This window comes from Sapajus apella, unplaced genomic scaffold (genome assembly GCF_009761245.1).
Source record: "Sapajus apella isolate SASKATOON/1434 unplaced genomic scaffold, GSC_monkey_1.0 scaffold62, whole genome shotgun sequence".
NCBI lineage: Eukaryota > Metazoa > Chordata > Mammalia > Primates > Cebidae > Sapajus > Sapajus apella.
Window position 1 is genome coordinate 9,585,180 of NW_022437002.1, and position 27,461 is coordinate 9,612,640.

Here is a 27,461-nt window from a genome sequence, read left to right on the forward strand (position 1 = left end):
CTCATCAGTCTTTTTCGTTTTTATACTGTGGCTACCAGAAAAAAATTTTTTTGGGTTTGTTTTAGAGATGGGGGCCTCACCATGCAGCCCAGGCTGGTCTCAAACTCCTGGGCTCAAGTCATCCTCCCATCTTTGCCTCCCAAATTGTTAGGATTACAGACATGAGCCACCCTGCCTAGACAAAAGGTCTGAATAACATACGTGGCTCACATATTTCCAATAGGCAGCACCTGTCTTTGTTTTAATTCCTTCTACCCATCTTTCAGAGTTTGGCTCAAATATCATGTCCTCTGAGAAGCCTCCCTGAGAGGAAGTATCTTATTTTTATTCTGTTGTATGCACTTTCCTAGCTGTACATTAGATGCCAGTGGCCGCCTGCCCTTGGCTGCATCCTTTTGTAGCTATATATGAGTTTGTACGATTCCTTGGTGCATGCCTATAATTTTCCCCACCAACCTCCAAGCTCCGCAAGAGTAAGGCCTGTGTTTGGCTTCTCCCTGGAAACCTAGCACCTAGTCCAGAGCCTGGTACACACTTCAGAATGCCACAAGGAGTCATTCCATCCACTGCCCTCCCTTTGAGCAGGGCTATCCCCAACCATCACTGGGAGCCTAGGCACCCCTTTCCCCCAGCAGTGCCACTAACCCTTCAGAATACAGATTCCGCCTCTCCCAGATGGTAAGTCCTCCTTTATAGCTGACCAGAACCCCTCCTGCTGCAAGATGGCCGGGGCCCTTTGTCCCATCCTTAAGGGGAATTACAGCAACACTTTTCACATTTGGATAACACGCCAATCATCAGGAATGCTGTTACAGTTCGGACTCTGGCTCACCAGGTCTGGAATGAGACCTGAGATTCTCATTCCTAGCAAGCTGCCCTGTGACAGCGCTGCTGCCCCGGGCCACACTCTGAGTAACAAGGATATAGAGAGCCTGTTTACCGCCCTCAGAGCATCCCCTTTTCTTCCTTCTCTGCATGACCCCCTACTCAGCAGGCTATTTGGGGTCTCTGGAAATGCCCTGTCCCTTCTTGCTCCCACGCATACCTTGCCAATCCTCACACCTGCAAAGGGATGTGGTGCCTGTGGCTACTGCTGTTGTTGATTTTTTGGTTTTAATTTGAAATAAACCTTTAAGCAGTTTTCAGAGTCAGGTTAGCCCTGATACGTATCATGGAAGGGTAACAATACTCTCCAACGATAAAGTCACACAGCTGGGAGTGCCGACTGGGGTGGGAAGAAGGCTTCTCCCCGGGTCACCAGCAGTCCTCAAGCTTGGCTCCCGTCTACCACACCGACTGGCCCAATCCCAGTGGCTTCTCCAGAAGGCTCCCCTCTGCAGTTTGGTCTCAATGTGGGAAGCATTGTCTCTGACATGTCCACGGGGAGCACTGGAAACCAAGTGTGTACTGCTGGGCCTGCGGGATGGAAGTGTCTTCTGGTGGCCTCAGGGGTGTGTGTGTGTGTGTGTGTGTGTGTGTGTGTGTGTCTGTCTGTCTGTGTGTACATGCACACACGTGTGCATGTACGTATGGTTGTCTATGTGGACAGGGGTTTGAGTGCATGTGTTTTGCGTCTATGTGTGAATGGATGGATGGAGTGTGTGTATGCTTTGCCCCTGACATTCCAGTTCAGGAAAGCTTTAATCACACAGCACTGAACTCTTTTTGCATGGGCCTGGAGGCTGGACAATGTCCCTAGGTGGGCCCTGCAGATGTGAGTGGCCCCACCGTCCCTTGTTGCTGCTGCTGTTGCTGCCCCTTGCGTCTTCGAGAGCCAGTGCCCGCCTCCTTGCCCTCCTTCCTGGCCAGGTTCCTGTTGGCATTCTCCCGCCGGCCCTGGCCTCCCTTCCTCCTCTTCTGCCCTGCAACAAGCAAACAGCAGGAAGAATCAACAAAGGATGTGCGGGGAGGCTCTGGGCATGGCCACAGGCCCTAGGAGGGGAGTGTGAGGAAGCCAGGAAGGGGAGGCAGGGAGGAGACTGGAGACTGCCCTTAGGTAGCTGGGTCATCGTGACCTCCTCTGACAGCAGCCACTTCAGAGGACCCTGCGGCATGGGCACTGGAAGGCATCCCAAGAGCCCTTTCACCCCCCAGCCCTCAAGGCACACAAGACATCATCCTCTTCCTCATGGGTTCCTCAGACCTTGGATCCCAGTGGATGAAGAGCACTTCCCAGGTGTTCAGTGCACCCTCAGAACAGGCAGGACTGCCCCCACCCCCTACCCGCCACCAGCCACCTCTGGGGCCAGGCAAGAGCAGCAGCCACCTCCTTGCCAACTGCAGGCTGTGTGGCTTCAGTGGAATCACTACACCTCTCTGGGTCTTAGTGCCCCCTTTCCACCCACAAATCTGGCCTCCAAGGGGCCTTCTAGTATGAACATCCACCAGCTCAGAAGAAATGGGGAAACTGGAAGGATATTGATCACAGAAGCTTCCAGCTTCTACCATGCAGAGTTCTGGGGCTCTGTTCTCTGTCAGGACTTGACATCTGGATTGGACAACATGAGATCTTGAGTTGCGGGTGCCCCATCTGGCCTTGCCCTGAAGCCCTCTCCTGAGCAACGGGCAGCAAACGGAGGTGGTGGGACCCACCGTGGCCGGTGCCTGAGCTCTGACCCCAGGGAGGCGGAGGCTGCAGCTCACCCTCAGGACACGGCACCCTCCTCACTGTGCACCTCCGGGTCTCCTTGGTGTCAGAGCAGGCAGAATGGTCCCCCCCAGGGGCCTGGAGCACCCTGCGTGTCCGCTCCTCGGAGCCCCTCCGGAAACCACAGAGCTTCTTCTTCTTGGAGCAGGGCCCCCAGGGGGACCACTCGCTCATTTCACATTGCGCTAGCAGGAAGAGAAGGGAAGAGAGAGAAGAACAAGGAGGAGGGGATCAGGTCTCCATCCCTGGCTCAGAACACCCCAGCGGAGCGCCTCCCGCTTGCCTTTTGCCTGGACCTCAGGCTGCAGGTATCTTTAGTCCAGAGGGCAGAAAAGTCCTTGGAGACCCAGAAAGGAGTGTAGGATGAGCTCTCCCTGCACAGTGCCCCAGCCCACTGCTCTCTGGCCAGAAGCCTACCTGGCTCCCACTCCTGGGGCCCTGGACCCTCTGCCCACAGTACCTGCCAGGCTTACCAGGACTACTGCACTCCATGGTGCCATTGGCAGCTGAGGAGCCCTCAGGACAGGCTGGATAGCAGCGGCCCTTGTGCAGGTACAAGCCCTCCTTGCACTTGGTGCAGAAGTTGTGGCTGAAGCAGGCCTCGCAGTGCTCGATCTTGCATTCTGAGGAGAAGACAGATTGGGGGCCTCTGGCCCAGCCTGGAGGGAACATTTCCCCCTCATCCCCAGCCCCAACCCCCTCCCTTCCATCCACACCCACCAACATGGTGGGCACGACCCTGGCCTAGAACTGCAGTTACTGCAGAGGACTCTGGGGAGGACAGGGAAAGGAAAGGCAGCGGCAGGCCGGCCAGGGAAGAAGCAGCTGGAGTGGCTGCTCCTGAGAGCTGGCTGGGACTCCCGCTGCCATCAGCCAACTCTAACTCAAACCCAGGCTCCATCCCTGGAACCCAAGGTGACGCTCCAGAGAGCAGTTTCAGAGGAGGAGGGTGGGACCCTCTGGGCTTGGTGGGGTGGGACAGGAGTGTTTTAGCATCTCACAGCGTCCAGAGGGCCACCCTAAACAGAGTTGAACTGAGGGACAGAATGACCCCCAGAGAGTGGCTTCGTGATCTCCTCTTCCCTCATTGCTGGGCATTACAATGTCCCAAACTGTGGTTCTCCTCCTGCCTGGGGCAGAAGGAATCAGTGCGGAGGAGGAGGAAGCCATCCCAGGGCAAATTCCTCTCCCTCTGCAAGGCTGAGTTCCAGGAACCACCTTGGTAGGACTCCTGGGTCCCTCCCTGATTCCCTGCTGCCAGTTCCCTCCTCTGGGGGAATGGGGGCAGGGTGGGTCCTGCAGGCCTTGGCTGGAAGCAAGCAGGGTCTTTCACAATCTCTCCTTCCCAGAGTGCAGGCGGGGCTGACTTCCTCCCAGGCTCTGGCACCTGAAGCCCACGCTGCCAGTTTTCCAGAAGCTGGTGTAGCCAAGGGCTCCCAACCCTAAGCACCCTAGGACCAAGAGGACAGCTTCCAGGGTCCCACCGCCGTCCTCAGAAACTCCCATGTCCTCCATGCTTGTCTCAGCCTCACCTCTCTCCTTCCCTCCTTCCTTCCCTCCCTAGTGCTCTGATTCCTGGGTTTGGTTGCCAGTCAATTAAGAACAAAAATAAAAACAATGGCAGCAACCATTCATTGAGTGCCAGACACTAAGGTTTTACAGGAGAGTCTCGAAACAACCCTAGGGGGAAAAAACTCTTAAAGATGAGGCATTGAGAGCTTGAGACATGCTCAAGGTCACACAATGAAGAAGTGGCAGAGTTGAGCTCAGAATCCAGTCTAGTCTTGGGCCAGTCATTTACGCTCTAGGCCTCAATGCTGTCAGCCCTGAAAAGGGCACCATCCCTTGGGTCCTGTCTCCCTCCCAATGTTGTCGTGAGGCTCAACTGATGTGAGACCTGCAAATGCATTCTAAATGGGAAGGCATGAACAGGTGGTGGGGGCATTGGCACTGCTCCCCCGAGTGTGCTCACACATGTCCCCAGCACATCGCAGGTGCAGCTCCATAGAAGGGGTGGAGATATGCCAGCATGTGCCTTGGAGCACGTGGAACTGCAGCTGGTGTGGAAACAGGGAGCCAGCAGGCCAGGGAGAGGAGACAGTGGACAAGCAGGCTGTCTGGGCGTGGATCCCCTGCAGCTCATGTGGAGCTAATGGTGGTTTTTAAACAGAAGTGTGATGGGGTAAGGTATGTGTCTCAGAAGTGTGATGGGGTAGGGTGGGTGTCTCAGGAGTGTGATGGGTAGGGTGTGTGTCTCAGAATGTGATGGGGTAGGGTGTGTGTCTCAGAAGTGTGATGGGGTAGTGTGGGTGTCTCAGGAGTGTGATGGGTAGGGTGTGTGTCTCAGAATGCGATGGGGTAGGGTGTGTTTCTCAGAATGCGATGGGGTAGGGTGTGTGTATCAGAATGCGATGGGGTAGGGTGTGTGTCTCAGAATGCAATGGGACAGGGTGTATGTCTCAGAATGTGATGGGGTAGGGTGTGTGTCTCAGAATGTGATGCATAGGGTGTGTGTCTCAGGAGTGTGATGGGTAGGCTGTGTGTCTCAGAATGCGATGGGACAGGGTGTGTGTCTCAGAATGCGATGGGGTAGGGTGTGTGTCTCAGAATGTGATGGGACATGGTGTGTGTCTCAGGAGTGTGATGGGTAGGGTGCGTGTCTCATGATGTGATGGGACAGGGTGTGTGTCTCCGAATGTGATGGGACAGGGTGTGTGTCTCCGAATGTGATGGGACAGGGTGTGTGTCTCAGAATGTGATGGGGCAGGATGTGTGTCTCAGAATGTGATGGGGCAGGGTGTGTGTCTCAGAATGTGATGGGGTAAGCTGGACATGGTGGCGTGTGCCTGTAATCCCAGCTACTCAGGAGGCTGAGGCAGGAGAATTGCCTGAACCCAGGAGGCGGAGATTGCGGTGAGCCGAGATCGCGCCATTGCACTCCAGCCCGGGTAACATGAGTGAAACTCCGTCTCAAAAAAAAAAAAAAAAAAAAAAAAAAAAGAATGTGATGGGGTAGGGTGTGTCTCTCAGAATGTGATGGGGTAGGGTGTGTGTCTCAGAATATGATGGGGCAGGGTGTGTGTTTCAGGAGTGTGATGGGATAGGGTGTGTGTCTCAGACTGTGATGGGGCAGGGTGTGTGTCTCAGAATGTGATGGGGAAGTGTGTGTGTCTCAGATGTGATGGAACGGGGTGTGTGTCTCAGGAGTGTGATGGGGTAGGGTGTGTGTCTCAGAATGTGATGAGGTATTTTGTGTGTCTCAGAAGCCTCTTTCTGGCTGCAGTGCAGAAGGTGGGTTTCAGGGAAGCAGAGGAAGGCTGGGAGATGGATGAACAGGCTATTGCAATGTTCCGGGAGCAAGGTGCTGGGAGCCAGGGAGCCTGGGGAGGACAGTGGTAGTGAGGACCGAAAGGCGATGACAGGCAGGCTCTGGTGCTTTGATGAATGGGGTGAGAGAGGTTGGCACTCAGGGCTATGGCTTGGGTGACAGGTTGGGACATGAAGTGCAACCTGTGGGAATAGAGGTAGGGGCAGGTGCGGAGGGGGGAGATGGGGTTCTGCTATTTACACACCGAGTTGGAAGTGTGCGGCTGGATACTTGAAATGGAGCCTCATCTCCTCTCCTCAAGCCCCCTCTGCTCCTCTGGCCCGTCACCAATAGTTCGAAGCACTTTCCCCCAGTCCAGAGCTTCCAGAGCGCCCGCCCCCACCAGCCCTGCCCACACTCACTGATGCACTTGTTCATGTCGGGGTTGCGGGCGTCGTAGTATCCAGGTGGGCAGGACGGCAAGCAGACGCCCACCTGACGGATGTCGTTCCTCTCCAGCAGGATGAACAGCTTGGGCGAGCACTTGAGGCAGCCGTTGACTTCAGAGCAGAGCTCACAGCCTTTGGCACAGGCCTGGCTCCCCTCAGCACTGACTGCAAAGGTGGAGCAGGCATAAGGAGGCAGCTGTGGGAGGGAACCTCGCCTATCCAGATTCCCACAAGGGTGGGAAGTGACTAGATCAGCGTTTCCTTCCACAGAAGGAATGTGCTTCTCAGAAACCATAGACCAGGCTGGCAGTTCTCTGCAAGGCTGCTTTATACTCCCCCCAGTAGCTTTTCTCCAGAGAGCTAGCACCAATGCTGTCCCCCGTGCCTCCCTAGCTCCAGGCACAGCACAAACTCACCCTTTAGGCTGGCACCAACATCCCCAGAGAAGCAACCCAAGCTGAACCCTTCCTGGAACTTATCCATTCTCCCCAGAGCACAAAACATTCAGCCTTAGGTATGGAAGGAGGGTTTTAAAAATCTCTGAGAGCTGGGCACAATGGCTCACGCCTGTAATCCCAGCACTTCGTGAGGCAGAGGCAGGTGGATCACAAGGTCAGAAGATCTAGACTATACTGGCCGACATGGTGAAACCCTGTCCCTACCAAAAATACTAAAATTAGCCGGGCGTGGTGGCGGGCACCTGTAATTCCAGCTACTCAGGGGGCTGAGGCAGGAGAATCGCTTGGGAGGCGGAGGTTGCAGTGAGCCAAGATTGTGGCACTGCACTCCAGCCTGGGTGACAGAGCGAGACTCTGTCTCAAGACATAAAAATAAAAATAAATCTGAGAAAGTTTAAAGGCAAGAGGGATAAAGAGTAAAACAGAAAAGGGCCACCTGCCCTTTTCAAAGACAACTGGAATAATCTATGCCTAGAACAGAGGTCTCAACCACGGATGATTTTGCTCCCCAGGGGACATTTGGCAATGCCTAGAAACCTTTTTGATGATCACACCTGGGGGGCGGGGTTGTTACTGGCATCAAGTGGGTAGAGACCAGGGATGCGGCTAATCACCCTACAATGCGTGGAGCACAGCAAAGAATCATTTGGTCCAAAATGTTAATGGCATGGACGTTGAGAAAACCTGGCTCAGACCCATCCTTTGAAGCCAGGCGCAGTGACTCATACCTGTAATCCCAGCATTTTGGGAGGCTGAGGCAGGCAGATTGCTTGAAGCCAGGAGTTTGAGACTGGCCTGGCCAACATGGCGAAACTCCATCTCTGCTAAAAATACAAAAATTAGCCGGGTGAGGTAGCACATGCCTGTAATCACAGCTACTCGGGAGGCTGAGGCAGGAGAATCGTTTGGAGCCCAGGAGGCGGAGGTTGCAGTGAGCTGAGATTGTGCCACTGCACTCCACTCCAACCTGGGTGACAGAGCAAGAATCCATCTCAAAAAAGAAAGAAAGAAAAAAAAGAGAGAGAAAGGAAAGAAAGGAAAAAAAAAGAAAGAAAGAAAGAAAAGAAAGGAAGGAGGGAAGGAAGGAAGGAAAGAAGGAAGGAAGGAAGGAAGGAAGGAAGGAAGGAAGGAAGGAAGGAAGGAAGGAAGGAAGGAAGGAAGGAAGGAAAGGAAGGAAAGAAAGAAAGAAAAAAGAAGAAAAGAACCATCCTTTGAGGCTTCATGGTCTTCCATTCCAATACCGAGTCTCAAGATCTTTGACCTCACTCGTTTCATCCTCATGGAGCCCCTTCCATGGACCTTGTGCAGCGTGACCCCCGGGACAGAGGCATATAAGCCACTCTGTAGAGGAACCGATCTTTCAGTGGAGCAGACAGATCCCAAACAGGTGAATGCTGAGAGCCCCAGGGCCAAGCAATAGTGGACCCAAAAAGGAGGAGGAAAACAAGCCACAAAGGAGGTGTCACTGGGGCCAAGTCTTAAAGAATTTGTACAGATTTATCCTTCAGAAAACAGAACTAAGGGCACTCAGGGAGCAGGACCACAGAGGTGTAAAACTAGCAAAAGGCGGAATTGCAGATAACTTGGGGTGGAGATGGGAATGGGAGGGGAGCATTGAAAGGTAAGCTTTTCTATCTTTATATCATGCTAAGGAACTTGAACTTGATCCTGCCAGATGGCATTTCCCAAAAAGTACTCCTTACAAGTTGATTCCCCCAAATGTGACTAGGAGGATATGAGGGAAAGGCTGCTATATCAGGTAAGACCAGGAGCCCATGGGTCAAGCAAATCTAAACAGATTTCTTTACTGCAGGCCTTCTTAAAAGCTTTATTACCCTCCTGTGCACACTGACTCTCTAAGCAGGGGTAGAGTGAGCTGCATTTCCCAAGCATTTTGGCCACAGAACACTCGTTTTGGGACCTTCGCAGACTGTTTAGACATCAGGGAGCCATTAGAACATTTTAAGCAGGGATAAGTCCTGGTCCAATTTACAGGTTGGGAAATTTTCTCTAGTAGCCAGGGTGGAGACCAGAGATGGAAGGACTGTTTGGGAGGAAGCTGACTAGATCATCCAGGTGAGAAGGTGAGAAAGTCTTAAAATTATGTTCCACAGGGGTAGAGGGGATAAAGGCAGCTTTGAGAGACGCTTAGGAAATGCAACCAGTAGGCAGGCCATGGCGGCTAACAGGCAGAGAGGAAAGAGGCATGGGGGGGAGCCTGGGGTGGTTCCCAGATGTTTGGCCTGGGGTGTGGGTGAGCTGTGGGACCACACATAAAAAGAAGCCCGTGGAAGAGAAGCAAGGTGAGAGGGAAGGAGAGGAAGGAAAAGTAGTTACTTGGGGTGGAGATGGGACTGGTGAAAGGTCAGGTATCCGGTCTTTATATCACGCTAAGGAACTTCAACTTGATCAAGAAGGGCAACAAGAGCTGGGCAGTGGCTGGTTGCGATGGCTCACACCTAGAATCCCAGCACTTTGGAAGGCTGAGGTGGATGATCACTTGAGGTCAGGAGTTCGAGACCAGCCTGGCCAACATGGCAAAATCCTATCTCTACTAAAAACACACAAAATTAGCTGGGTGTGGTGGTGGGTGCCTGTAATCTTAGCTACTCGGGGGGCTGAGGCTGGAGAATCACTTGAACCTGGGTAGCAGAAGTTGCAGTAAGCTGAGATCGCACCACTGCATTCCAGCCTGGGCGATAGAGCAAGACTCCATCTCAAAAAAAAAAAAAAAAACAAAAAGAGCCAGGCATCGAGGAGCTACAGATACAGGCAGGAGGCAGAGAGCTAGGGAAAATCAGAACAGAGGTGGTGGGAGATGGCGCAGGGTAATGGATCCAGAGCCCAGGCTTCAGAGTCCGTAGGATCCAGAGCCAGATCCCCAGTCTGGGAACCTGGGCAAAACAATGAATCTTGTGTGCTTCCCTAAAAAGGAGAGATGAGGATGTCCACTCTGGACAACTGCTGGATGAGTCTATGCTCCAGGAATCATTCCTGGCTTCAGAACAGGAGAACACGGAGGAGTGAGGAAGGAGAGCAGCCGAAGGAAGGATGGTGATAATAAACACCAGCTGATCACAACAACACAGCAGTAACCACAATGGCGGCAGTGTCACTAAACGTTGAGCACTGACTCTGTGGCAGGCACCGTTCTCAGTGCTTGACAGGTATCAACTCATTTAATCCTTACAGCAGCCCATGAAGTAGGTACTATTCTTATTTCAAAGAAATTTATAATCCACTTTTCTTTTTCCAGACGGAGTCTCGCTCTGTCACCCAGGCTGGAGTGCAGCGGTACAATCTTGTCTCACTGCAACCTCCCCCACCCGGGTTCACATGATTTTACTGCCTCAGCCTCCCGAGTAGCTGGGATAACAGGAACCCACCCCCATGCCTAGCTAAATTTTTGTATTTTTAGTAGAGACGGGGTTTCACCATGTTGATCAGGCTGGTCTAGAACTCCTGACCTCAGGTGGTCTACCCACTTCGGCCTCCCAAAGTGCTGAGATTACAGGCATGAGCCATCGCACCCGGTCTATTATGCAGAATTTTATAGATGAGGGAATGGAAAGGTAAATTACTTGGACAAAATTTCTCAGCCAGTATGTGTTTCAGGCAGAGGAGACAAAAGTATAGAGAGACCAGGGTAGGACAATATGAGGTGGCATGGACACTGAAAGTATGTTTAGACTATATATTTTTTGAAAATAGAATTTATGCCGGGTGCAGTGGCTCACGCCTGTAATCCCAGCACTTTGGGAGGCCAAGGCGGGTGGATCACGAGGTCAAGAGATCGACCATCCTGGCCAACATGGGGAAACCCCGTCTCTACTAAAAAATACAATAATTAGCTGGGCATGGTGATGCATGCCTGTAGTCCCAGCTACTTGGGAGGCTGAGGCAGGAGAATTGCTTGAACACAGGAGGCGGAGATTGCAGTGAGCTGAGATTGTGCCACTGCACTCCAGCCTGGTGCCTGGCGACAGAGCAAGACTCTGTCTCAAAAAAAAAAAAAGAAAAAGAAAATGGAATTTACAGACAGGGTGTGGTGGCTCACACCTGTAAGCCCAGCAATTTGGGAGGCTGAGGTGGGCAGATCGCTGCAGCCCAGGAGTTTAAAGACCAGCCTGGGCAACAGGGGGATCCTGTCTCTACTACAAAAAATAATAATAGACTGGCTATAATCCCAGCACTTTGGGAGGCTGAGGCTAGGAGTTCAAGACCAGCCTGGCCAACATGGTGAAACCCCATCTCTAGTAAAAATACAAAAATTAGCCAGGCGTAATGGCACACACCTGTAATCCCAGCTACTTAGGAGGCTGAGGCATGAGAATCGTTTGAACCTGGGAGGCAGAGGTTGCAGTGAGCCAAGATTGCTTCTGCACTTCAGCCTAGGTGATGAGTGAGACTCTGTCTCAAAATAATAATAATAAAATAAAAATAAAAATCATGATTGTTCTTGTTGGTATAATTATTGTATGGATAAAAATACTCCAAATGCAGCATTGGAGTTATGAGGGAGCCCTTGGGATTATTTTTCTACTCTGGGCCTTTATTCAGCTGTGTTACAAATTCATGAGTCATTACGGATTTTAGGCACCCCTTCCACCTCAAATATATTAAATTGTCTACGACTCACTGTTTTTATTTAATTCATTGTTGAAATGAATGCACCCTCTAGGTTTTCGCCTTAGTTTCAGTAACGGCCATGATCCCGGTGTCCCATTTGCAGCCCTCTCAAGCTAGGCTGCCATACTCATTCATGCCTTCATTATCCCCTGTGTTAAGAACACGTTTGCAAAAGGCACCCTTTCAGATCCGCTGCCCACCTCCCGTTCCACCAGCAACCATTTCCCTTGTGCATTTTTCTTCAGCTCTGTCAATGGCACAGCAGAGGAAGTATGGCACACCTGGGGAAGGGAATCTGGAATCAGGTCGGCATGGCAGGGGTGTGGAGTGAGTGATAGGCAGGAAGCTGGAAAGGGAAGCAGGGGCTGGATGAGGAAGGGTCTTGAGCCCGGATGGAGGCGTTCACACCCTATCCCGAAGGTCATAAGGAATCTGGTGGGAAGTTTACAACAAGAGACATGGTCAGGATTCCATTTTAGAAAGGTCACTCCATAGAGAATGGATTGTCCGAGGGCAAGAGTGGAGACAGGAAGACTCCCAGGCTAGAACTCCAAGCCAGTAGAACTGGGCTGAGCCAAGGAGAGGGGAGGGAGTAGACACGTGAGATGGCTGGGCAGCAGGGTCAACGAGACGGGGTGACACATTCAACAAGAGGGGGTGAGGGGCAAGCACAAGGTGACCTCGAGATGCTGGGCTCCTGTAACAGCCCTTCCCTGGGAGAGGGACCACAGGAGGTGGCAGGGGTTTGGGAAAATGATGAGTAGCTAAGTATTAGACATGTTGTGTTTGTGGTTCCTGTGGAGCATCCAGGGAATGATGTCTATTAGGCAATTGAACACGTGGGGCTGGAACTCAAGAGAACTATTTTGGCTGGAGATTCAGACGTGGAGTTCTTTCTTTTATTTTTTCTTTCCTTTTTTTTGAGATGAGGTCTCACTGTTGCCCAGGCTGAATTGCAGTGTCACAATCGTAGCTCACTGCAGCCTCAAACTCCTGGGCTCAAGGGATCCTCCTGCTTCAGCCTCCCTAGTAGCTAGGACTACAGTCACATACCGCTATGCTTGGCTAAAAAGAAGTGGAGTTCTTAACATCAAAGAGTCCTCAAAGGCATGCCAGTCCATGAGATGGCAAGAACAGTGGGTCTAGAGTGAGAAGAGGAACCGGACATTGAAGAGAAGGACGGAGAAGTCTTAGGTCCACGAAGAGGCAGAGAAGGAGACAACAGAAAGGCAGGGGACCCTAAGAAGTATATTGCATCATGAGAGCCGAGAGAAGAGTACACTCAGAAGACGGAGGCATCAACACGCCACTGCTTCTGAGATGTCAGGTGAGCCCAATTGGGTGGGGGCACCCTGGTAAGTACAGTGTCAGTGGGGTGTTGGGGTGGTCAGCAGGAGGCAGTGGTTGAGCAGTGAAAGGAAGGTCAGGAAGTAGAGAGAGGAAATTTTTTTTTTTTTTGAGGTGGAGTCTTGCTCTGTTGCCTAGACTGGAGTGCAGTGGCACAATCTCAGCTCACTGCAACCTCCGCCTCCCGGGTTCAGGTGATTCTTCTGCCTTAGTCTCCCGAGTAGCTGGGAGGTGCCTGCCACCACGCCTGGCTAATTTTGGGATTTTTAGTAGAGACAGGATTTCACTATCTTGGTCAGGCTGGTCTCCGACTCCTGACCTCGTGATCCACCCTCCTCAGCCTCCCAAAGTGCTGGAATAACAGGCATGAGCCACTGCGCCCAGCCGAGCCCCTTCTTTTAAGAAGTGGCTGTTGGCTAGCATGGGGGCTCATGCCTGTAATCCTGAGATGCTGAGGCTGGACGATTGATTGAATCCAGGATTTCAAGGCTGCAGTGAGCTATGACTGAGCCACTGCACTCTAGCCTGGGTGACACAGCAAGATCCTCACTCAAAAAAAGAAGGTGATAGTTAGATCTGTGGGAGCAGAAGAGCCTGGATGGTGCCTTGGGCAACACCTGCATTCAACAGCTAGGCAGAGGAAGAGGGGTTCGAGAAAGACATGGAGAATGATCTTTGGAGAGCTGCGGGGAGTCTGAGAGACAGAGGTGTCAGGAGTCAGGTGGAAAGAGGAAAGCTCTTCAGGGACCAGGGCTGGGAGGAAGCAAGGCCAGTGAGTTCTGAAGCAAATCTATAAGACTTGACTCTCAGTGGTCATCGACTGGATGACCTTAAAAAGGGCGGTTTTGGTGGAGAGGTGGAGATGAGAGCCAAACCACTGTGGGCTTCAGAGTCAGTGGAAGGGAAGGAGTGGAGATAACGCCAGGAGGGAAACAGAAAATCAGAGATCACAGATGGAGAAGGGGAGAGCATGGCTGCGGGTGGGGAATGTGATTACAAGACTCAGAGGCAGGGGACATTGATGGAGTGGAGACCCAAGGACACGAGGACATGGCAGTGTCACGACACAGGCTCAGACGGTGAGACTGGCCTTGGTTAGCAGGAGGAACCAGGGGCTGCAGGGACAAGGGGGTCAGAGAGGGTTTGGGGGCTCACAAGAGGAATGGGGGCTCAGTGATAGGCAGGGGTCAGTTCAACAAGGAAAGGGATGTTTATCAAGGGGACAGGAAGCACAGGGTGTTCTCAGTTCGGAGAGGCAGTGAGGGGATGGGGGGATAGAAGAGGAGGCTCCATAATGGGAATGTGGCCTTGAAGGAAGGATCCAAGGAAGATGGTACATATTTGGGGTAATGCATAATGATTTAGAAGGGGAAAGCCAAGGCTCGTTCATTCCACAGATGTTTACTGCACACCCCACAGGTGCTCAGGACTGTTAAGAGCTGAAACGTGGAGGTATAGCCACAAAAGCCCACCCAGGACGAGGGAGGCAGGGCTGGTCACACATCTGGATACAGAGAGGCAGAGGGCACTCCCTGACCCAGAAGCCCAGAGGAGGAGGGTGTCCCGCACAGGAGGAACAGCCAGTGCAAAGGCTCTGAGGTACTGCGTGTCCTGGATAGACCACGACATGGAAAATCGGGCTTTAAATAGCTGGGTACAGAGGCACGTGCCTGTAATTCTAGCCACTCGGGAGGCTGAGGCAGGATCACAAGAGCCTAGGAGTTGCAGGCCAGCCTGGGCAACATAGCAAGACCCCACCTCAAAAGAAGAAAGGGACATAGGGCTTTATATATTCTCTTGGTGAGGAAAGCAACCAGTGGAAGGGCATCATCAGGTTGGTAGTTTAGAAAGCTCCCCTCTAGCTGGGCACAGTGGCACACACTGTAGTCCCAACTACTCAGGAGGCTGAGGCGGAAGGATACCTTGAGCCCAGGAGTTTGAGACCAGCCTGGGCAACATAGTGAGATCGAGCCCCTGTCTCTAAAAGAAAAGAAGGAACAAAAGCATGAAAGCTGCCTCCTGCTGCTGTCTGTTATGGGGGCTGTGCAGAGGGGCGGACTTGCAGGACTGCAGGCCTGGCTGAGGAGGCTGAGTGGACTCAGTGAGGGTGAGGGGTCCTTGCAGGCGAGGGACCCTCCTTCCTGGCTTCTTCAGCACCCCCAGCTCCACCCTCCCCACCCCCTCCACCTCCCTCAGCTCCCAAGCACCCTGCTCTCCAGCCCACTTCACTGAGCCAGCAGTCCAGGGCTGTGCCCTTAATGCCCCCTCTCCAAGCCTCCTTCATCCTGTGCAAAGCCCTTTCAAGTTGCTGTGGCTGTGATGAGGCATTGCTCCGGGGCAGCTCAGCCCCACACCCCGTGAAGAAGGCCCTGGACCATAGCCTCTCTCCCCCAGGGGCTTCACTTCACCCAGTTCCCAATTTCTTCATCCTCAGGAATCTTTCTTAAGCTAAAAATCTGATGGTTTTATACCCCTTCCTAGTATCTATCAATGGCTGCCATCACTTACAGAATTAAGACCCAGCTCCTTGCCTGACCTAAAAAGCTTTTGTGGGCCCATCCCACCCACCTCACCCTTCAGCACCACCCCTAAGCAATATCAAACCATTTTTGTTTGTCTGGACACATGACACTGTCTCCCACCAGTGTGCCTTTGTTTAGGTTGGTCCTTCTGCCCGGAACACTCTCTGCCTCCTCTTGTGCCTGACCAACTCCCTCAAGCCTCAGAACTAAAGTCACCTTCTCCAGGAAGGCTTCCTGATCTCACCTCCCTGCAAAATCTCAGTGGAGTATTTTTCTGTGTTCCCATACCCCGAGTACTTGAATCTGTCATGGTGAACGTCACCTTATATTGTTATTATCTGCTAATATGTCTTTTTCTGTCACCAGAAAGAGCTTCGGCAGGCAGAGCCCATCACTTCTGAATGGGAGCCCAGTAAAGGATAAGGCTGCACAAGAGCATAGGGTTGAGGGTATGTGAGTGAGACAGAGGCTTAAGATGAGAGGTGGTGTATGGATGGATCCTAATGAATATTCATTACAGTGGTGGGACCAGGATGGAATAGGGATGAGGACTCAGGTGGAATGCGTTAGGGACAGGGGCGGGTGGAGAGAACTGACCATGACCCGGAGAGTGATGATCTTGGTTCTGGGGTGGAATCTAGTCTTGGAGGAACTGGATTCGGTAAGAGAGCCCTGAGTTCGGTTGGTGATGGGGGGAGGATAGGGAGCGGGGCCTCAGTGTGGAAAACGAGGAAGTGGGTAGGGCAGGACCCTCTCAGATCACACGCTGTCCCAGGAGGTGGATCTATTCCTGTGGCTTCCTGGGACCTGCATGTTCAGCAAGTCCTGGGCATCTGGGCATGTCCCACTGGGAGGACCCAGGATTTTTTCTGAAACAGAGTCTCTCTTTGTCACCCAAGCTGGAGTACAATGGCACGATCTTGGCTCACTGCAACCTCCACCTCCAGGGCTCAAGCAATTCTCCTGCATCAGCTTCCCAAGCAGCTGGGATTACAGGTGCACACCACCAGGCCAAGCTAATTTTTGTATTTTTAGTAGAGATGGGGTTTCACCATGTTGGGCAGGCTGGTGTCAAACTCCTGACCTCAGGTGATCCGCCCGCCTCGGCCTCCCAAAGTGCTGGGATTACAGGCGTGAGCCACCGCGCCTGGCTGTACGTAGGATTCTTTAGCTCAACTGCGAGCTTAGTTTAGATCCTCACTTCTTCTTACCTGGACTATTTGCCTCCCGCCCAAGCCACCTCCCCCACCCTCTAGGCAGCTGGGCTCTGGGCTCCCTGGTGAAAGCCTCAGTGGTTCCTCACCACCCGGAGCTGGAGTCACGCCAAGTCCAAACTCCTCAGCCTGGAGGATGCGAAGAGCTTAATGACCCGACCTCTCCCCTGCAGTATCTTCTCCCCAGCCCTCCCCTCAGCCCCAGACAGCTTCCTTGCTCTATCCCAGTGGGCTCCGGGCGGCTTTTTTAGCAGCAAAACACTTCTTTCCAGCAGAAAGGATCCCCAGTGTATCAAATAGATATGAGCACAGCTTCTCCAGTGGAAATCCTAGGACTCCCCAGAACCCCCTCGATAATTCATTTCCCCAGCTACTCCTAGTTGCACCTCACCCCCTAAGGGAACACTCTATGCCTCCTCCCGATTCCCAGGGACTCTCCATGCCCCCGGGTTTTCTCCCTGCAGCACTCCCAAACTGGATTGACATGCTGTCTTCCCCCACTCGCTTGCTGGCTCCTGGAGATTCATCTCTGCGATCAGGGCCAGCTTGCAGGATCTCAATGAACATTTGTGGAATGACCCAAGGAAGGAACGGGGATTCAGTGAGGGATGAGGGACTGTGAGGCTGTCAGTGCAGCGAGGGTAGAGGTTCTGGATGGAGGATGGGCACAAAGGTACTTCCTGGCTTCTGGGGAAGTCAGGGCTCAATAAAGAAATGGAGGCTTTCTTGGGGTCAGGACTGAGGGAGGGGGCCTCAAGAATCAGAGAGAAGGGGCTCAGGAAGGAGTGTACTAAATGCAAGGGATGAGTGGGAATGAGGACTCAGAAAGGTGCAGAGACCCCAGATCGGGGTGAGCAAGAAGACAAGGGGCTTAGTGGATAGGAGTTCAGGGAGGGGCAAGGGCCTCAAGGCATGGAGGCGGAGAAGAAGGCCTTGTAAGGGGACTTCACGACTCACAGCTAAAGAGAAGTTCTTGCCGGTCTCGGTGGCTTACATCTGTAATCCCAGAACTTTGGGAGGCCAAGGCAGGTGGATCACTGGAGGTCAGGGGTTCAAGACCAGCCTGGGCAACATGGTGAAACCTCGTCTCTACTAAAAATACAAAAATTAGCCAGGCATGGTGGCACATGCCTGTAATCCCAGCTACTTGGGAGGCTAAGGCAGGAGAATCGCTTAAACTCAGGAGGCGGAGGTTGCGGTGAGCAGAGATCACGCCATTGCACTCCAGCCTGGGCAACATGAACAAAATTCCATCTCAAAAAAACAAAAAAAGAGAGAAGTTCTTTGCTCAACTTTTCTCGCTCCATGCAGGCAGACCATCACTCAGACTCCGAGGTCGGACATGTCTGGCTTCAAAACTGGTATGTAATAGCTCAGGATCAGGTTTAGATGGAGTGGCTTCTGGTGGCCCTCCTAACCTTCAGCCGAGGGCTGTCAGCCAGAGTCAATAGCCCTGAAGCTCACACGCAGCATGATTACCCCTGCCCCCAGGTCCGCCCAGTGCCCTTCCATGCTTGTCTTGTCCAGAGGCTGAGCAGGCACATGCAGGTGTCTTGGTCTTCCTTCTTCCCTCCCCTACTCCCCCAGAATCCCTAAGGCAAAATGGTCTGCACATTGTTTAGATAACAATGATTTGCATCCAGAGCCTACTCAGAACTTTATGTTTTACAAAGGTTGTTAAACATGTATACCTTTTGAGGCGGGTGGATCACCTGAGGTCAGGCATTGGAGACCAGCCTGGCCAACAGGACAAAACTTTGTCTCTGCTGAAAATACAAAAATTAGCCGGGCATGGTGGCACATGCCTATAATCCCAGCTACTCGGGAGGCTGAGGGAGGAGAATCACTTGAACCCAGGAGGCAGAGGTTGCAGTGAACCAAGATCCCACCACTGCACTCCAGCCTGGGCGATAGAATGAGACTCCATCTCAGAACAAAACAAAACAAAATAATATGTGTATATACCTATTACCTCATGTAAGCCTTACTAACCTCCTATACGTTACGTTTCAGCTTCCTGCTTGCGATGACTATAGCTATTACGTAACAAGTATTACCAAACACACAACCCTCATTCCTCCCTGCATCCCTGAGCCTGTCCCCACACCTCTCCCCACTCTTGCCTTTTATCATCTAGGATGTCTGTGACTCACATCCCTTGGTAATAAAAACTGGCTCACAGGCTTCCACAGCTGTTAGATGTGGCCGTATGAGACGCGAGCATGTCAAAATTGCTGCAGGAGACTCACCATCGCTAGGACCAGGCCCTTTCTGATGCCAAGTCTAGTAGTACTTCCTTTTCTTTTTTTTTTTTTTTTTTTTGTGACAGTGTTGCTCTGTCACCCAGGCTGGAGTACACTGGCGCGATCTCCGCTCACTATAACCTCTGTCTCCCGGGTTCAAGCAATTCTCCTGCCTCAGCCTCCCGAGTAGCTGGGTCTACAGGCACTCGCCACCACGCCCAGCTAATTTTTTTTAAATTTTAAGTAGAGACAGGATTTCACCATGTTGGCCAGTATGGTCTCGATCTCCTGACCTCCTGATCCGCCCGCCTCGGCCTCCCAAAGTACTGGGATTACAGGCATGAGCCACTGCACCTGGCCACTTCCTTTTCTTTTTTAATACAACAGGCTTGAACTTAGGTCTGGTGTAGGCGGGTGTGAGGCTCTGCATGCGTGAGGGTCATAGGAACATGACCATGTCGCAGGAGCGTGAATGGTTCTTCCCATTCTCTCTCTGTCTCTCTCGTTTCGGAAATACAGGAGACTGATTATAAACCGCTAAACCGCTTCTGGCCCATGGAGTCCAAAATACTGGCCACAACAGATGAGAAGGGAGGAAAATCAAGGCCTTGCTGCTGATTAAACCTAACCGTCTCTAATTGTTTGTTAAGCCAGGGATTTTCAGCTTCACCAATTCTCTGAGCCTCACTCCCTGGGCTGAGTCCTGGCCTTGGCTGCTCCCGTGGAGCCCCAGCAAAACCCCACTGCCTTTCAGCCTTCACTGGGGGGCCTCCGTCTGCAGGGAAACATGAAGCAAGAGGGAGCTGGGCTAGACTTCAGGAAGACCTCCTGCCTGTGGGTGTGGCATCTTCTCGTGGGGGTTGTCGAAAGACAGATGAGGACTCAGAACTCTGGATCCCCCACCCTCTCCTTTGTGTGGGCCCCTCACACATGGTGGCCACCCCCACAGCACTGGGGCCCCATCACTGGAGATATTAAGCCGAATCTGAAGACTGCCCATCAAGGGGCTGGGGACAGATTGCCCTTGACCTCTGTCAAACTCGGCTTTCAAGAAGACTGGGCCCACAGGCATTAGGAGACCTGGGTTCCAACATCAACTGTATCTCCTTGGGATGGTTTTTTCCCCCTTTCTTAGCATCTGTACAACGATAGGATTTTGGTTTTGTTTTTAAGCTATGAGAACCTTCTCTTCCAATGACATCTTACGTGGACGCTTATTACCAAAAGCAGGGGAACCTGAGGCTGCTCTGGTTTGAAGGGTGGAGAGGCCAGACCCCTGCCTGCTTGTCTCCCCTTCGACATCACTGTAGCTCCCTGAGTCCCACTGGGCATGGTTTAAAAGCCACAGCAGTGGACAGTCTCCCCACCCTCCCTACTCCACGGCTCCTGCCCCATGATCTGGGCAGGGGAACGCCTGTTGCCCAGTGCTAAGCTGTGCAGAGCTCCTAACCCAAAAGGGTTGAGGGCTGCACGTTAGCCAAAAAAAAGAGCCCCAGGGCAGGGGGTTTGGGGAAGCATCTCCATGGATACCACACAAAGATGGTGTTATGTCAAAGCGCGTAATCCTCAAAGGCGTAATCCACAAACTGGATCCTCACAAGAGAGGGGTTAATCTAGAAAGCAGAGTCTACAAAGGGGAAAACAGACAAAGTGAGTCATCTACAGAGTGGGTAATCTCAGCAAATTAATCCACCAAATGAATAATCCACAAACAGGATCATCTACTGAGTAATCTACAAAGCTGTAATGGACAGAGTAGAAATCTGCAGGGGTCATGATGGAATAAAACTCCTGAAGACCCCTAGTTCCCAGGTGGCCCCCTCCCACTCCCAAGGCTGGCTGTGGCCCACCCTACTCCGTTACTCACTCCGCCTCTGCCTCTTCCCCTTGATCCCCCGGCTGCCGATGGTGAGGTGCGTCCAGCTCAGAACCAGGGCCACCACACACAGCCCAAGCCGCATAGTCACGCGACGGCTCCAGGCCCCTGGTTGGAGGGGTGGTCTCGGGGAGGGTGGACAGCACACGGCTCTTGCTAACACCTCCGGGGCTGGGTCAGCAGCAGGAGGCCCAGGCCTGGGCCGTAGCCCAAATCCACCATAATCTCAGCTGGGGATAGAGAGGGTGTGGGGAGCCCAGTTCTCCATCAGCTCAAAGGGAGGTCCTCAAAGAGAGACTTCCTCAAAGGCACCTCGGAGTGTCACATGGGAGATCTCTGTGTCACGTCAGCAGGGTCTACTCCAAAAACCAACCTGTGCGGGAAGGAGAGAGAAGGGTTAATTCTACAGTACCGGGGCCCTCCCACCTATGCCTCCTACCCTACCCAGAAGACTGTGGGAGCTCAAAATGTTTGGACGTTACGAGTTACCCACCTAGCACCCTTCTAGAAGAAGCCCAGTGCTTTTCCTATCTTGCAGAATTCCGTAAACTGGGACTGGAGCTGGCAACCTGTGTAGCCAGAATATGGTGGACGTTCAAACCAAACTTGTGGGTCACTGATGATTTCTCAGTAATGGGAGTCAGCTGGTCCCCTGCCTGCCATTGTCCAGCTCTAACTGGAAGTCCTTCTTTAAGTCTACCCTACAGATCTCATGCTGCAGTAATGGCCTGTCTCTCGAAGAGGAGCTCTCTCTGTCTTTCCATGAGTGACCCCTCAGCCTTCTCTTCCCAGGGCTGAGCCACCCACGTGCCTTTCACCTGTCCTGGAGCTAGAGCAGTGGCCCCCAGCAAGCTGGCAGGCTCTGCATGGTGGCCCTCTGGGCTTGGCGGGAGAAAAGGAAGTAAGGTTCCCCCGGCCACAGAAACTCTGACACAGCAGGCCCGGCGGGCCTGGCCTTTGTGAGAGGATAAAAGAGGCAGCAATGCCCGCCCTGGCCAGAGACACAGAGAATGGGGATAATCCCCCAGCCCAGCGAGAGCCAGGTCTCTGGACCCGCTGGCCGGCTGGGGTGATGGGGGCAGGGGAGCCGGTCCCTCCCCTGATCAGATGTGTCTGGGAAGTTGGACATCTGAGCCCAACCTGGGAGTGAGAATGAAAACCCTGCTTCCCCTCACAGGGTCACACGCTCATGCTCCGACGCCCCAGTGTTCTTTCACAGCAGCTACCCACCCACGTACACCCCACACTCCCCCGTACACACCCACACCACCACAGAGCCTGCAGGTCTGTAGCACAAAGGCTCTGTGGATGCCAGGGGGCCGTCACCTTCCCCTCCACTGGTTAGATGCCTTTGAACAAGTCATGGAGCCTCGCTGAGCCTCAGTTTCACATCTATCAAATGGGGACAAGCATGACTATGTCACAGGCTAACCAAGAGTCACAATTCAGGCTCAGGAATGAGAAATCTGAGGTGCCGGAATGGAGGTGCCCCTCCCACCCCCCCCTCCCAACCCCTTTCCCCCTAGGCTCTTCAGTGCCAGCCCACCCCCTCGACTCTCAGGGAGGCCCCAGCAGAGCCCACCTGCACGGGAGATAAATCATTATCCCCTAAGGGAGTTCAGTACCTCCCTCCTTGGCCTCTCCCGCTGGCTTTGAAGGCCAGACACACTCAAGTGGTTAAGCTGCCTGTGAGAAGTGTTTACACGAGGCTGATAGATCCCACCTGGTGCTGTGGCTGGAGCCAGCGGAGATGCCCCCAGCCACCCCCAAATGCCCGTCAGCTGCCAACTCCTGCACGCCCCTCCAGTACTCCCTGCCTGACTTACCAAAGCCTTTCTATCCTCCCCAGCCCCCACTACACACTTCTATCACCTACAAATTATAGATGTCCAGTTGAGTTTATCAAACTGGGGTCTTCAGGCCCAAGTGTGTGGTCTCAGAGGCTGGCCTGTATAGCATGATAGTCACGGGCATAAACTTCAGGGCCAGACCGCCTGGCTTTGAATATTGGCTCTGCTACTTATTAGCTGTGTTACCTTGTTTAGCTGGTCTGAGCCTGTTTTCTTATCTGCAAGAAGGTTATTGTTGTTTATGACTTAACTGAGCTAATATATAAAACTGCTTAGAATGGTGCTGGGTACATAGTGTTGACTCAATAATATTTGCTGTATTTGTTACGACCAAAGCTTCATTTTGAGTCTATGTGCTAATGATCATTCAAAAAGCAATATGAACATGTTCTGTATCATCTGGATACTAACCTTAATACTGAGCACTGTTATGCAATTTCCATATTTGCATTTATCTTTATGGTTGATTGCCTCGACACCAAAGCGATCACTCAGAGTGATAGGATTTGCCTTTAATTGCAGCATTTCTCAAACTGAGGTCTGAGAATCCCTGGCAGATCTGTTCCATGGGTCCTTACAGTTGACAAACACTGCATTAGACAAACTTGGTGTTAACCCTAGGTCTGCAAGACATTGGACTCTGTGTAATTAATATCCTGGGGTTCTTCGGGGCACAAAAGGTCCACTATGCATCTCTGCATTCCTTATGCCCACCTGTCATGGTGTCTGGCAATTCAGGGTGAGTGCTCAGCAAACGTTGGCTCCCTCCCTCTCCTCTCCCTCTAAATTCCTCCTCAATCCTCCCAGGTCCTAGTTTTCTTGACCTCTGCCACACTCACCCAGTCCTTGCCAGTGGTGATCTTCTGGCCCACTCCCACCTGAATTACCAGGGAACCACAATCTCAGCTGGGAAATCGTAAGAAGGATCCAGATGTGAATTTCACTGAAGCAAGTGACACTGGCCTCCCTCACCCCTGGGATGGGAAGAGTTGCAAGCACTTCTTGAAAAGGAACATATAGAATGAATCCTGTAAAGAGGCTAAGAGTTCCTCAATACCAGGGGGTACAAATGACATATACAATTGAAGCTGGATGTGGAGGGGGTAAACCGGAGGGCAAACGCCCCATCTAAAGGGAGCATATGCTGTTCAGCTCTGGCTGATTGTTGCCAGGTCTTCTGATTTTTCAAAAGAGGAGTGGAAAATCCAGGATCTTACAAGAAATCTGATTTGAAATGCTGTACAGGTCTTGAACTAGGAACCCTGCAGCACCAAGTCCCAGAGGGCCACAGATCCCTGCCTCATTCCCGTAGCTAGTCCCTGACCCCGCATGCGCACACACATGCACACACACTTGCAGACACGGACAGCGTGGACGAGGGCTGAGAGGGCAGGTAGGAGCTGACGACTCCCTTTTAAGCAGCCTGCCTCATTTCTCTGAGTCCTCTGATTTCCTTTGGGCTTTGGGTGATACGGCACTGGCAGTTTATTTTTTGAGGCTTGCTCTACACAGATAGAATGGGAACTGCTGGCAGTGCCTCAGGTATTGGTGTGGATAAGAAAGGGCATTGCGCTCTGCCACTGTGGGGGTGAGGGATTCACACTTGTTAGATGCCTTCCACCACCTGCCATGTCACAATGGAAGGAGGAAGGTAGAAGTACTTCCATTTTACAGGGAGAGAGACCTGGCCCTGAGTGATTAAGGGTCTCAGGGCTTACAGACCTAGTTAGTGACCAGTCCTCAGGTTTGCTACCCAGGACTGGGTGTGGGGAGGGCGGGGCAACCCTCAGGGAGCTGCGGATTGTGGGGCCAAGCCCAGTTGGGGAGTGGACCTGCAAAGTGGGGAAGAGGCTGGGGGCAGAGGCAGAGCTGGGACGGGAGACCAAAGCGAGAGGCCACAGGCGTCTAGGAGGGAAGGGCAGGGGCTGGGGAGGGGACACAGCTGGAGATGGATCTCAGGGCAGAAAGTCCCAGGAGGGGGCTGGAAACACTTTCACCTTCTTGCCTGCAACACTGTCAGAATAAAGCAGTACTCCGTCAGGGGCCAGACACAGACCCCAAAATGTAAACTATCCAGATAATTTCTCATTAGCCATCCCCCGGCCCGGGCCAACTACAGGCTGGGGAGTTCTGGCGGCCCAGCAGGCTGGCAGGCGGGGGCAGAAGAATTGCGGGTGGGGGGTGGGACCAAGTAAGTGTCTGTCCGACCTGTCCGGATTAGCCTGTCGATCGGAACCAAGCCAGGTGCTGGGGCAGCGCCCCCGCCCCCAAAACCAAGGGCAGAGGAGGAAGGTTTCTTCACCCCTCCATTACCCCCCCGCAAGCGCGCACATTCTTTTTCCCTCCCCGACTATCCCGCAGAGGCCCCAACAGGTGCCGAGGGAGATGCGGACCTGAGGCCCCTCTGGCTATCCCTCAAGAGCCAAGAGAGCTGTCCACGTCCGAGAGGCCAGTTTCACAAGAAAACTCCTGCACCCCAAGCACCCTTGCCCCAAGTCCGTACCCGTACTGCTGGGAGCCCCGGGCGAACAGACCCCCACCTCTCCCCAGCTATTCGATACCATCGGTTCCAGAGCGCCAGACCCCGAGGGCCAGGGAGCCGAGTCACTTGGCTGCGCACCGGGGGCCATCTCGCATGCCGCCTGCCACGTCGAACCCAGGCCCAGGCTGCGGACCGGGGTGGGGGTCACCAGAGACCGTGGGACTTGGGGAAATCCGAGTCAATGAGACCAGGGATTGAGAACTTCTGGATTGGAGGCGGGATGTGAACGGGGCTGGTGGACTTGGCAAATTCAGGACTGCGAATGAGGACGCTCACCCGGAGCTGCGGGATGGAGGAGAGTTCGAGGGGAGGGTGCTGCCCGCCGGATGGAGGGCCGACGGGCGCAGTAGACTTGCAGGAGGGGGTGCAGGAGGTGCCGTCTCCTGATCACCGACCGGAGAGCGATCAGTGCTGTCTCCCCCTTTCTCTTGCTGTCTACCCCCAGCACCCAGCCCGAACCAGCCCCGACGGGAGGGCCCGCCGCACCGCAGCTCCCGGGAAAGGGGGCGCTGGGGAGGAGGACGGGGCAGCTACGAGGGGACTCACCGTGGTGCTGCCAGTCGCGGGGGGCCGGCCGGGGAGGGGCGAGGGCGCGGTCCGTTCACCCGCCAGCTGCGGGACTGTCTTGGGCGCTCGGCTCGCCTGCGCTCCGCCCGCCCGTTCCCAAGTTGCTCAATCTGCGGACGGCTCACGCCCTCGGGGCCAGCGCCCCACCCGGCTCATCGGTCCTCAGGGGCGGCTCGGAGCGGCCCCGGTTCTCTGCAGCACCCGAGTGAATGCCCTACTCTGGCCCGCCGCTCCCGGCTCTTCGCCCTGCGCTGGTGCTCTCCGTCGTGCCTCCGCTCGGCCGGAGCTCCCAGCCCGGAGAGGGGCCAGTCCTCCGAGAGCACGAGGGAGGGAATCCCCCCCTTCGCAGTCCCACCCCCGAACCGGCCCCCCTTCCAGGGATCCGCAAGAAAAAACGGACTGGAGCTCCGGCCCGGGAGTCCGCACGTCCTTGCCCGAAGCTGGCGCCCTGCGCTCCGAGCACGGGGCTGGCCGAGGGACAGGTCCCCGGGACCCTGGGGCAGACCTCTGCCTTTGTCCCCTGTCCCGCCCCGCGCCCCGGGGATTCCACGCAGCCAGACAACCCGCAACAACTTCGCTCATCTTGGGGTCAGATCGGGGCCAAAGACCCTCATGAAAGCCTCAGTTCCCCCATCAGGAACCCAGAAAGTGACAAGGAATAGGCTCAATAGAGCCTTGTGGTTCTGACCACACCCTCTCGCCCTTCAAGGTCAAATCTTCTGTGCATCTTCTCAGTGCAGAAGAAATATCAAGGCTATCAGATCCTGAGCACCGAGGTGAGGACACCTCCAGGGGCAGCTGGCAGGTGAGAGTGAGGGAGATGATGGAATCACACCTAGAATCATGTCTGGCTCCATCGCTACCAGCTGTGTGGTCATGCCTAGGTTACTTACCTTTCTGAATCGAAAGTTTTCATGTTTTGAGGGTTCAATGAAATGAAGGCTGCAAACTCCTGGTTAATGGTAGGAACTCCATAAATGTTTGTGGAATGAGTCTTGAAGGGCTGCAGACACCTGCAGTGACCCGGATGATGTTGAAGTCAAGCCTGAAGAAGGGAGGGAAGGAGACTCACTTAGAGTGGCAAACAGCTGTTCTCCAGCTTCACTTCAGATTGGGAAAGGGAAATGGGCTAAAACTGTTGTTAGTGGGAGTTAAGCTAGAGCAGAAAAGATGTACTGATTGTGTGTGTGGGGGGGTGAGTAATCAAAATAGGCTGTGGAATCTCCCTCTTAGGAGAGAAGGGGGGAGCCCTGACTATTGAGTCAAGGGCACAGGGTCATTTACAATGACAGAAGAATGGATGGAATGACCCCTAGAGGGTCCTGATGGCCAGGGAACAGGGATGGTGGAGAAAGTGGAGCAGTTGGGTCCCAAATGCCCAGCGTCTGGGTTCATTCAGCCAGAGCGTTGCCAAGTTTGCAGGAGGCAAACAGCCATTTCCGAATTGGTCCAGGGGCCTCCCTCCAACCTCCAACCCCCTCTCAAGTCCCTCCCCTCTCCCCTCTGCCCTGAGCCTTCCCTGCATCTAACCAGCCCTTGGCTCTGCTCCGTGTCTAATCAAACAGCCCCAAATGCTGAAAACTCAATGTTTATTTTATTTTATTTTTTTACACACTTGCATAACTCTCTGACAAGCCACGCCAGGCGTTGGGCTTTTTGTTTGGTTTTATTTTGTTGCATTTAGGAAAAAAGAGAAAGAGAGAGAGAGAAGAGAAGAAATAACACAAACCACACAGCCCTAGAAGCTGTCCTAGGCCCGACAGTGGGCTCGGGTTTCCTGCCTGAGGAAAAGTCTGTGGAAGTTGGGGGG

General features: G+C 53.3%; 1 protein-coding gene across 2 annotated transcripts; it reads right to left on the reverse strand.

Moving 5' to 3' along the window:
* Positions 1–302: 302 nt before the first annotated feature.
* On the reverse strand, positions 303–25,955 carry RSPO1 (R-spondin 1). 2 transcript variants are annotated; one of them, XM_032246992.1, is made up of 6 exons: positions 25,631–25,955; positions 20,684–21,065; positions 6,377–6,568; positions 3,121–3,270; positions 2,644–2,832; positions 303–1,862 (listed from the first exon to the last, which is right to left on the reverse strand). In XM_032246992.1, exons 2-6 carry the CDS (start codon positions 20,775–20,777, stop codon positions 1,696–1,698), a joined length of 792 nt encoding a protein of 263 aa, XP_032102883.1. In that variant the 5' UTR covers positions 20,778–21,065; positions 25,631–25,955; the 3' UTR covers positions 303–1,695. The 2 variants fall into 2 exon arrangements, with proteins under 2 accessions (XP_032102883.1, XP_032102884.1); XM_032246993.1 differs by lacking the exon at positions 2,644–2,832.
* Between the last annotated feature and the right edge of the window lie 1,506 nt (positions 25,956–27,461).

Bases quoted from the DNA above. Each gene is read 5' to 3' on its own strand.
- RSPO1 (XM_032246992.1), bottom strand. From the start codon at position 20,777: ATGCGGCTTGGGCTGTGTGTGGTGGCCCTGGTTCTGAGCTGGACGCAC. The intron at 3,271-6,376 runs GTGAGTGTGGGC...TCTTCTCCTCAG, and splicing joins CGACATGAACAAGTGCATCA to AATGCAAGATCGAGCACTGC. The intron at 1,863-2,643 runs GTGAGCTGCAGC...TGCTTGTTGCAG, and splicing joins GAGGGTGCCGTGTCCTGAGG to GGCAGAAGAGGAGGAAGGGA.